At 35.0% G+C, this 12,516-nt stretch overlaps 1 protein-coding gene across 1 annotated transcript in view; it reads left to right on the forward strand.

The window, feature by feature from the left end:
* The window catches only part of LOC121414320, a 33,238-nt gene extending 24,016 nt beyond the window's left edge, over positions 1–9,222 (forward strand). Inside the window, exon 5 of the mRNA XM_041607458.1 lies at positions 5,696–9,222. Within this exon, the coding sequence (XP_041463392.1) occupies positions 5,696–5,805 (110 nt within the window). The 3' untranslated portion in view covers positions 5,806–9,222. The remainder of the gene's footprint in view (positions 1–5,695) is intronic.
* The last annotated feature ends 3,294 nt before the right edge of the window (positions 9,223–12,516 follow it).

Here is a 12,516-nt window from a genome sequence, read left to right on the forward strand (position 1 = left end):
GTTTGGGGGGTAAAAAATTAAACTCATACGTCAAAATGGACACTTCGGTGATATTTTCCCCTTAAGATTATCATCTGCTTGAAGTCATTGTGTGTTTGATAGTGATTAAGTAGAGGAAAAACCTTTTTTGAAGTGATTTCTTATTATGGCAAAACGTATATTTAGGCTTTATTTTTCAGGAGAGAGTGTAATGAGCGAGCGGCTTGGTAAAACAAATTCAAAGGTGAAGTTGTAAAACGTTTTTGGGTCAATTATTCTTAAAATGGCATAATTGCGAGGTGTTGCGAGCGTGAATCACAAGCTAAAACTTTAGGGTATTTCAATAAAAAATGAAAATAAGTTTTTAAAAATCCGAGCAGATTTCTGCTGTCATTAAAAAGATGTGCATCTAACTAAAAAATTAACACGAGCGCAAAACGCATATTTCACCAATCGAATGAGAGTGCGAAGCGCAAGCTGAAAATTTGCAATATTCCAGCCTGAAAACTTAACTTGTATACTTTAAAAAGAGTATTTTATTTCGAAAAAACACGAAAAATGGCATATTTAATTTTGAAAAAAGAACTTTCCCATTTTGGAAAATATTAATTTCCCTATTTTTTATTTCATTTTTGGGGTGCAAGTGCCCCCTGCCTCCCTCCCGGCGGATCCAACTTTCGTCAAATAGGGGGAGGGGGGCAATATTTTTTTCAGCCACATTTTCATCGATCGGCAGCTTAAAGTTCATTTTTGTTTCTTTCTTTGAAAGGGTAGTCGTAACAGTCAATAATTAGCTTTAGACTTATAAAATAAAGTAAATATGTAATAACATGATAAACCCTTTTTAAATAATGCAAGCGCGAGCTATATTTTTTTATATGATGGGCAATATGTTTGTGATCTCCAAAACGAGATGCCTATGTAACTAAATTTAGATAATAACTGCAAGCAAGATCGCAAACAGAAATTTTAAATATATAAGCTGTGACCTGATCTAAAGGGGACATTTAAAGAATTTTTTGCAGTTAGCCATGAAGACGATGCGTGTTTCAACCAGTGGCGGCGGAATATATTTTCCTTGGGGGTGGCAAAGCCAAAAAAAGGGGCCAATAGGGGCAATTTGGTGCAAACGTATATTTTCACCATGAGATTATCATCTGTGTAAAGAGGTTGTGTGTTTTGTAGTAATTGAATTGAGCAAAAAAATTAAGTGATCACTGATTGATAAATTATATATTTACGTATCATTTTTGCGAACGTAGCGGGCAACCGGTTTGGGGGGAAAGAAATCAAATCTGAAGATGTAAAATTCGCCTTTTTGGTCAATTACTGTTAAAAGGGCATCCTTGTGAGATGTTGCGAGCGAATCACGTGCTCAAACTTATGGAAATTTCATGTAGGCCTAGAATGATGATAATGATATAGATATTATTTACCCAGGGAAGCCACTTCAGTTCTGAAAACTGTTCTCCCAGCTATTATTTTTTTTACAAGAATGCTTAGAATGTCCAGTTTTCAGGTTGGAAAATCGGAAAATTTTGGCTCACGTTTCTCGCTCGCATCAAGTATTGTTTATTGAGGAACTCATTCTATTCCTGGTTACAAAAAAATATAAAATGTCCAGTTTTCAGTTGGAATATCACAAACTTTAAGCTTGCGGTTCGCGCTCTTATTATTTAGTTTGTGAGATATATATTCTATTCATGAGTCACTAAGTGCAGTCCTTAAAAGATTACTTAGTAGAAGCCTAATGCATAAAACTTTTTACCTGAGAAACTCTGGTAAAAACTGAAAACTAAGGTTAGTCTGATTTCCGCCATTGACTTTAGCACAGGGCAAAAACTCCGGTAAAAACAACCTGAGTTTTCTCAGGTAAAAAGTTTTATGCAACGGGCCCCAGGCCAGTATATAAACAAATTACAGCTCGCCCTCGAGTTAATTCTTTAGAAAGATACACATCTTTCTCACGATGAAAAAAAACTGCTCAGAATGTTTAAGTTCACGTCTTGTTACATGAAATGTCTACTAGTTTGAGCTTGCGATTCGCGCTTTCAACATCTCACAAGGATCATTATAATAATGATCCTTGTGAGATGTTAGTATTATTTTTATTTTTATTACCAGCAGAAGCTGTTATTAAAGATGACATCACCTCCAATACAAATCCTATTATCTAGAGGTTACTCGCACGCGACCAACACACTTGATCCCCTGCATCTTTAAACCATTTGCTTAGGCAGCAAAGTGCTCAGATAAAATCGAAATTAGCCTATGCTTGATCAGGGCGCCTATTAATGAAATACATGCTTTTGGCCACAACACATGCATGTATCATCGATCGTCATAATATTGTGTAATCTTGTAATGACAACACAACACCGTTTTTGTTACCAAAATGAATAATTTTTCATTTTCGGAAATACGGACCTTATTTAATTTTCGGATTAACGAACCTTATTTCGTTTTCGGATTAACGAACCTTATTTCGTTTTCGGATTAACGAACCTTATTTCGTTTTCGGATTGACGAACCTTCGGAATTACGAACCTCATTTTGTTTTCGGATTAACGAACCTTCGGAATTACGAACCTTATTTCGTTTTCGGATTAACGAACCTTCGGAATTACGAACCTTATTTCGTTTTCGGATTAACGAACCTTCGGAATTACGAACCTTATTTCGTTTTCGGATTGACGAACCTTCGGAATTACGAACCTTCGGAAATACGAACCTTCGGAATAACCGAACCTTCGGAATTACGAAGCTTCGGAATTACGAATGTATGCAAGAATAAAGACAGACCACCTAATTCGTCCGCATGATGAATTAAATTCTAGTCTTTAATTAAATTCCCCAAACCAAATGCCAATATTTCTATTATTTTTTCTGGTATTTTTACAATTTTTTGTCAGGGTAACCTTTTGATAAGGGGCCACTTGCTTTTTACACAATATCTTGAATCAAGAGCAGTTGGCCATACAGCTTATTGCACATTTTGACTTTTAATATTCTTTTTTTCATTAAATAGATTAAATTGAGTGACTGAAACAGTGTATTGGAGGAAAAAAATACAAAAAGTAGCTTAATTACAAAAGGTTGAGGACCGGCAGGTGCAATACAGCGGGTGAACAAACCCTACTCTTTGACGAATACTGTATTGGTTTTAACATGCATAGTTTGTAACTCTCCTGTACACGGGACCAACATTTGCGTCCTTTCCGATGGATGGAGTGTTTTCCAACTGCATTCACACCTGCACTGAATACAGTGGTGAGGCACGCTTACACACGACGCTATAGCATCAGATATTTGGTTAGACGAGTTTCGGCATGAGCGGGACTCGAACCCCTCATGTTAAGATCTACGATCTTATCCAAAACATGAGCTCTAACTGACTGAGCTATGCTGATAGATATGCAATCAAACATGTAACATACACAAATCCATCTGAGAAAATAACTAGATATTAATATTGTAAATATTTGATGTATAACAAAGCAAATATTTCTGTAGAGAAAGGGAGGGTGGTGTGAGAGAAACAAAATATGAAAGGAACAATCAAGCAATTTTAGGATAGATAATGAAAGAGACTTACATTGATTTGTACTTTTCAATATTCAGCACAAAGGACCCCATCTAACCTAATGTATAACAGAGGAATTTTAATTGATGCTAAATATCCTTAGGCAGTCTTATATATTACTTCTATTACATATTCTGCAAAACTAACGTAGTACAGTTAAGAATCCCACCAATATAAATGGAGAAATTTATAGTACAATGCAATTTTTTTCTCTAGAAATTTGAAAATTTTCTTGCATGGTAGCAGATATAAGGTTTTAGCATAAAAATGACTGAAATATACTACCCTATCAAGGAAGCTTGTGTGATAGTACACGGTGATTCGTATATGTACTATGCGAAAGCTATTGGTAAATGTTACTTCCGTCAAAGCAATAATTTTGAGACAAAATTTGAGATAATAAAATAGTATGGGAAGCTAAACAACATCAGTTGGGCTAGACCGGGTAGAAGCAGAGGAAGGTGCCACTGACATGGCTGGGCTAGAATCATAACAATTTCTTTCAAATGTCATGTATTCCTCCATTTTGCCAATAATCTTTGATATCTGCAAATAATTTAGGGTAAGGGTCATGGCCGTCCCAATTAATTCAGGGTTCAATTTGTTAATAGCCAAAAGCAGCAGTACATATCACACTTCTGTCTACTACCGTACATGTAGCTCACTAATAGGTGATGTGAGCTATAAACGCAAGGTTATTATTATTCATGGTAAATCTAGGTACATAAGCTGCTCACAGTTGTGTCTGCTATGCTATGGAATGCTAGCCTGAAATGCAAAGGTTTTAGCCCAGCTTTTCAGAGGCCGACCGCTCTATTTTGAGATTTTCTCCTTTATTTTACATATTTCACATTAACTCCTCCTGACCTTGACATATATGGTGTGGATTATATTTTCCCATGACATATGTTGTGCTCTGAAGGAGGCAAGATGCAATTTGAAAGATGAGGAAAATCTGAAAATTTGTGTAGAAAACAAATGGAGAGTTGTCCACAAATCAGCCATTTTGAAGCACGTTTGCCAATTTGAGGATTCCCACAGAAAGTATGACTTTTTAAACGTCCATAACTTGCTTATTTCATAACTGATTTTGATGAAACTTCTTTTAAATTGTTCCTCTCATTTTACTCTTTCTAATAATAGATTGCTTCTCTTGGCTTTTGGTTTCCTTTAAGATGGGTACAAATGATTTAATTCAGCCTGTATAGCCATAGAAGAAATGAAATAGGACTTAAAGTAAAGCCTTGTGAGATAAAAAAAAATCGAAAATTCATATTTTATTGTTCGAAGTAGACATGAAATGAAATACTAAAAAAATTTGCTTTGCCCAATTGACCGTGGGCCCGGCAGCCACTGCGCAGAGCCAGATAGACGAGGCTCTGTCCCATTAACAGTTGAATGCCAAACAGGGTAGCAGCAACTCCCACCTTTTAACGTCTTTTGGTCTGACGCAGCCGGGGTTTGAACCCCCGGCCTCCCGGTTGTGAGACAGATGCTCTTCCAACTGAGCCAACACACCGGTGTGATAAAGTCTCCTTAATTGTTAAATGATCTATTTTGTGTATTATGATCAAAGCAAATGTACATGAAGTCTTGCCCAAATTTTGAGATCAAATCTGTGACAGCCAGGTACACGTTTATGATATTACGCAACATTGTGTAAGTGCCTGTCAGACACAAAATTGCTAAAGTGTATGTACAAAGTCCATACAAAATGTGTTTCCACCTTAAATTCATAAATGTGTGATAATATTTCCTTTCATTGACAACAGTCATTTAATTTGGTGCTATTTATCCCAGGAATATTGTTACTGACAAATTTGTCCCAAAATAAATAAAAGTGAAAAAAAAGAAATACATGAAAAATGATGGTACATGGATGAATCCCAAGTGAATTTTTATCTCAAGTTTAGAAATCTAATCCTTAAAATGAAGAGAGAGAAAAAGATACATGTATGTTTATAATTTTGTTCACCATAAAGCTAGTTATGGTTATAACAACTTTTCCTTTGGATTGAACCACCTTTTAATTCTTCTTTCCAAAGTAAAGTACTGAACTTAAGAGAGGTTTCTCTGTCAATGCTGATTTTCCATGCAGTTTATTGTTTATTTCTTATTATTTTTCCTATTTAGGTCCTCCATTGGTAAGTGGCAATAGATCCCCCACCCGTTCAAATACAAGTCGATCGTTGGAGTCACAGTACAGCAGAGGGAGAGGCAGTGATGGATGGAGCAGCTTCTGATCCATCTCAGTATTACAAACATCATCAACCAATCAAAAATGACAAATTTGGAGGGAGGAAGGATGGTAGTTGGATCAGCTTTGACAAAAAAAATCATTGGATGAGGTATCAATATTAGATCATATAGGAACTTTGAAAACCTGGATAAAAGTCTTTGGAGAGATACACAGTGTGTTCTTAGCACAGAATATCAACTGTCAGCTCTTTTAAGAATGGATAGTTTATTCTTGGTAAATGTTTAATACAATACAGAGTAATTAACTCATCAGCGTAATTTGACAAATTGCTTACGCGATCATTGTTAGGATTAGTTAGAGTCCTTGCTTACACGATCATTGTTAGGATTAGTTAAAGTCCTTGGTTACATGATCATTGTTACAGATCAGTTAGAGTCCTTGCTTACACAATCATTGATACGGATCAGTTAGAGACCTTGCTTACACGATCATTGTTAGGATTAGTTACAGTCCTTGGTTATATGATCATTGTTACAGATCAGTTAGAGTCCTCGCTTACACGATCATTGATAGGATTAGTTAAAGTCCTTGGTTACACAATCATTGTTAGGATTAGTTACAGTCCTTGGTTACATGATCATTGTTACAGATCAGAGAGTCCTCGCTTACACGATCATTGATACGGATCAGTTACAGTCCTTGCTTACACGATCATTGATACGGATCAGTTAGAGTCCTCGCTTACACGTTCATTGTTAGGATTAGATAAAGTCCTTGGTTACATGATCATTGTTACGGATCAGTTAGAGTCCTTACTTACACGATCGTTGCTACGGATCAGTTAGAGTCCTCGCTTACACGATCATTGTTAGGATTAGTTACAGTCCTTGGTTATATGATCATTGTTACAGATCAGTTACAGTCCTTGCTTACACGATCATTGATACGGATCAGTTAGAGTCCTCGCTTACACGTTCATTGTTAGGATTAGTTAAAGTCCTTGGTTACATGATCATTGTTACGGATCAGTTAGAGTCCTTACTTACACGATCGTTGCTACGGATCAGTTAGAGACCTTGCTTACACGATCGTTGCTACGGATCAGTTAGAGACCTTGCTTACACAATCATTGTTAGGATCAGTTAGTTCTTGCTTACATGACCATTGTTATAGATCAGTTCGAGTTCCTTGCTTACACGACCATTGTTACAGATCAGTTAGAGTCCTTCCATAATGAAGGGTATACAACTTACTTTTCCTCGTTTTTGAATTCGGAAACTATAAAACCAAATTGTTGTTTCATTTTTTTAAAACCTAGCTTTAACCCTATCCAGGCCGGGGGGGGGGGGGGCCTCCGACTCAACGAGTCGCGCGATATTTTTGCCTCGCAAAATTTTTGACCACGCTGCTCAATGACTTTTTACTTTCAAGTCTTGCGCAACTTTTGAGACCAATTTTGCGTCACCCGGGTACGCGGTTCCGAAATTACGCAACGTTATGTAAGTGCATGTCAAACCAAAAATTGCTTGAAAACGTGATTTCGTGTACAAAGTCAATGTAAATTGTGTTTTCAACCAAAAATCATAAATGTATGATTATTTTTAGATTTGCTAGTCAAAATGTATGTATTTTATGCTGTTTATGATCTTAGGAGAGTCCCCAATAAGTTTTAATATAAAAAATATAAAAACAAAGGGTCCAAAAAACAGAAATACATAAGAAATTGCAAAAAACAGTATAATGCATAAGAAATTGATCTGATATCACAATTTTTTTCATGTAAACTTGCTAAGAACACCACAAAGAGTTTCTATGCCGAAAATTAGAACCTTTGGAACTTTATTTATGGAGTTAGAGGAAAAAGTATGATTTTGCATACTAACTATGCATAAATTAGCATAATTACTTAATATCAATTCGCATGAAATAAATTACTATCCAATTTTGTAGATTATATGCCAGACAACCTGCGTGCTAATTTTCGGCGCGGTCGACGACCGAGATCTCAAGGGGGGGGCCTGGGAGGCCACCCCCCCAAAATACCCCGGCCTAGTTCGGGTTAATGCAATGCTGTGACTGACTGTAATATTCACTGTCTTGCTACAATCTCTGATTTGCACATTATTCATACACCAATACCTTTGACATGCATGTCTTGCACTGCTCTTTTAATCATTGCAGTAGGTAAGGATGTACTAAACACAGTTAAAATCAATTGACTCAGTTGGTCAAGTGTATGCCTGAAGATCTTGGGTTCATGTCTACTTAGGGTGGATGACTGAAGCCTGCATTGTCTGTTAACATGCCTCTCCCATATCATAAAAGAAAGCCATGTTAACACGGAGGATCTGTGTAGAGTCTGCACATGTCAAGAATCCATTGCATGCTTTGTATAAGATTAGGGCTAAATCCCACTATAGAAGTCCGCCTGCACACAGTTATATCGGGAGGAATAATAATAATAACTAGAATTTCAATTCCTCATGAGGACGAATTAGGTGATCTGTCTCTGGTTTCATGATCACAAAGACAATCAGCATGTTTATTGAGGTCAATATGATCATCATGATGAAAACTGAGCTTTTCTTACGAAAATAATATGTTGAATAATCTTGAAAAAGAGGGAAATGAGAATGTTCTGTGAAAAAGTGTAGGTCATACACATATTGTACAGGAAAGAGATTTCAATCTCAGTTTTATTGTCCAATGTTTTATTTTATATACATTGTAATGGTCATAGAGGACCATTTGTGAAATGTTGAAAAGAAAGAAAAAAAAATTCTCATATTCACCCGTGGGCTCGAACCATGGACCCTAAGGACGCAAGTCTGAGGCCTTACCCATTGAGCTACACTGTTTCCCATAGACTTTACACATAAACAAATCGAGAGGATCTCAAATCCAATTTTGCAAGAGAAATATGGGCATGATCCCAGCATTTGATCCGAAAATGGAGATCACACTTGCGATAGTTTACAATCTCAGCTACAACATACTCCAAGCTCAGAGAAAACCATCAAAAACAAATGGAGAAATGGCTCACGAAATACATGTAGAGGAATGTAAAATCCACTTTTGAGAAAGTGTCATTTCCCATAGAGATTGCACACAAAACGAGACAAACCACATCAGCAAAAATGACATGCATCTTAAACTTGCCATTTTTCAGGATGATCCATTCCTTTAAATTCAAATATAGCCAACAAATTGGAAAGAGTATGTCCTCAGCTACAACATATTGAAAACTGAGCGAAAATTGACCAATATTTATGGAGTTAGAGTCAAATTTGCCTAACTATGATGACGTCATAAGTAGCAAAGTGGAAATTTTGAGTTCCGATGCCATTTTGATGACGTAATGATGCAATTAATGGTCAAATGTGGCATGAAATCGTATCTCCCAGCCATACTCTATTCGAATATGAAAAAAAATTGGGGGGTCAATGAACTACCTGAAGAGCTTTGATTAATTTTGTATAGGCATGTTTTTGCACAAATACATGTATTGTCTATGGTTATTGTGCAAGTTTGCACATGCTGTAAACTTTGATAGAGGCTAATTCCATTATTACTTGTCATAGAAGATTGATCAAGGTATTAAAATACTCAGAATTATATTACGGATGCATTACGGATGCAAAAACGAAATACTTAATATGACCTGATTCGTACTCTGTTTCAGTCAAAAGGTGATTTTTTAGCATTTCAAAATTTTGACGCGACATCGTAACCTTTACATGACCTTTGATGACATGGGCAGTTTACCCTTGACCTGAAGTTAATGTGATGTAAATATTGTTACTTTTTTATAATTGATAATGAACATATGATTGATAATGTGATTTTATAAAATAGCATCTAGATGACGTCATTGTGACCTTTTGACCTTGCTTTATACACATCACATGATAAGTCCCCATATCTGATGATATTTTGAAGATAATTGATGATGTAGATTTGGAGATTTTGTGCTAACAAGAAAAGGGCAGAAAATAAAAATAAATAATAAATAAATAAAAAAGAAAATTTGTACGAAACTAATAATTGATCTGTCAATTGACAGATCACCTAATAATAGCTGGATTTATAAAGCACTTTTTGCCAGAGACGGCTATTATTACCCCGGCTTTAGCTCGAGCTACCATCACCGGTGCTCAGTGCATGCAAGGAATTACTCCTGCCGGGTACCCATTCACCTTACTTGGGTCGAGTGGAATGACATTCAGGTCGCAGGTATTCAGTTTGCTTTTTATCTTCCAGGAACTGGTGATGCAAAATAATGATAGTAATTGTACTGGCTTGCAAAAAGTTAGCAGAGCAGATATGATTTCATTGAAACTTGTTATGGAAACCCCCTGATGAAATAAAACAACCTACAAACAAGTTAACTGCATAACAATGTTCAAATGAAAATTAATGTTACATTGTATATTGTAAAGAAATCTCAAGAATAAGCCATGTATAAGCTGATATTTTAACATTTTGAAAATCACACTGTTTTATGCAAGGATAACCCTGAAGAGAAGAGATGTACAAACAGTAAAGGGAACACAAGGAAGATGGTGATTTTTTTCATATGATGTGTAATAATACTAATAATTCAATTCAAGTGAATTGAATTTTATCAATGTCAATCATTTTGTACTATGGGAAAATAAGACCATGTTGCCATTGTTTGAAAGTAATACAAAATATTTGAAGTTAATAACTTTTTATTGTCAATGGTAAAATATTATCATTATCGGAAAGAAACAAAGTCTCGACGAGGAGATGCCTTTAAAAATATTTCAACTAACATGCAAGAATACTAACAACTCATATTGGCACCCAAAGAATAGAAAACTTCAAAAGTTTTTTGCCAATTTAAAATTTCCTATTATATTGAAACAATTTATATGAATATTTGATGTGACATTTTATTTAATTTGAATTTTGTGATTCACTTGCACATTTCTGAATATATATTCAGTAGATATATGTAGTCCATGCGTTGGATCAATATTAATAAAAACAAGGTAGAAACTTTCATGCTTATTCCAACGTAAGACATCAATTCAAAATTATGTTGGAATAAGCATTAAAGTGTCTTTTTATTTTATTATATACATTCATATGTAGTTGAGGCCAGAGGTTTACATACACTCAGGAAATTCAAAGAAAAGTTGACACTAGCCAAACATGAAATTTACTGTATCTCATAAAATTTTTTGTGCTTTCATTATGAAACATTTAGCACGAATATTACTTTTTTTCTTCAAAGAAAAATTCCACCTGATTTATACTTCAATTCCAAGGGCATCCCAATTATGCTCTTTCGTTTGACACCAAATTTGTCATGGTAGTATTTATATTTCTGAAGATATAGTAAATTTTACAATATTTGGCAAGCGAACAAATTTCACTGAAATCCATGGGTGTATGTAAACTGTGAGCCTCAACTGTGTACATATATATATGAAATAATTTTTTTAAATGAATGGGGGAAGATCTGGGGTAAGTCTCTTTTCTATCAGTTTTATTCCTTTTAAATCGCTTATTCCATCATCATCCATTATAAAATAGGTTTAAGGATGTACCAATAGTGAGTGCATATATGAGTCATGTGTTAATTCTATGCAATCTTCCAGCTGTACTACAGTTTTCATTTTACCTGTTGCACATGAAAACATGAAAAGCCATATCTGATATATGCACTCTTTCAAAGAAAAGGCCATTGGTACTGTTACTGTACTTTAAGATGTGCACAAACTAGATACACCTATGACATCATAATAGAAAGCAGGAACGGGTGTGACCACTTCATCTGTGTGATCCCTTCATCTGTGTGATCCCTTCATCTGTGTGATCCCTTGAAAATTTGAAGGGAATTCAAACAACCGTTCCACTATAGATTAACACCGTCGGCCTACTTTATAAAACAGATTATGCTGATTTTTTAATTTTTGATGTTGATGATGATGCAGGCATCTAAGGTATTTGTAATGTACAAATATCAGTGAATGTGTTGTATCGCCACAACAAACTCCTTATTGTGCATTATTTGTATATCATATAATGTGCACTATACATGTACAAGAATAGAGCAGCATTTGTTAAGAGAGATTATATACCTCATGACTCATTTCATCTGAGAATTGTCTGGGGCAATTCCGATCTCATTTGATAGGTTTTTGCAACAATTATATTACATTTCAGCCTCACATACATGTATCAATCACCAATTTCATTAAGGTTCTCAAGATCAATGAAAAAACAAAGAAAAATAGTGATTTAAAAATTATTTAAAAGACTGTCAAATGTTAATAAGGCAGGGTTAAATGTTACACTTTGTCACTTTGAATATTGAATACGGTTGTACATTGATCTGGTAAATCTATTAATTGCAGCTTTGTGATGAAATATAATTTTCTAGATCTCAATTGATGGTAGGGACTTTAAATCAATGTCTTGTCTAAAGTTAGAATGAGGCTTTATTTTTTTTTTTTTTGGGGGGGGGCTGTCAAGTAATGAAAACAACCAGATTGAAAGGGTACTCAACCTTACTATAAATGAAATCAATTAATGTAAGTAGTAATGGTAACAACCAAATCAGTGAAAAATGTGTCGAAATTTGATGTAAAATAGAAAAAAAAAACATGTGATGGATAGTATGTAAGAGATCATGGCTTTATTCCTTTTTTTCATCATATTTTTGTTTTATGACTCTAAATATCATGAATGTTTTAAAACCATCAAATGCTTATTTCTGAAATCT

Source organism: Lytechinus variegatus, chromosome 4, assembly GCF_018143015.1.
Source record: "Lytechinus variegatus isolate NC3 chromosome 4, Lvar_3.0, whole genome shotgun sequence".
Lineage (NCBI taxonomy): Eukaryota > Metazoa > Echinodermata > Echinoidea > Temnopleuroida > Toxopneustidae > Lytechinus > Lytechinus variegatus.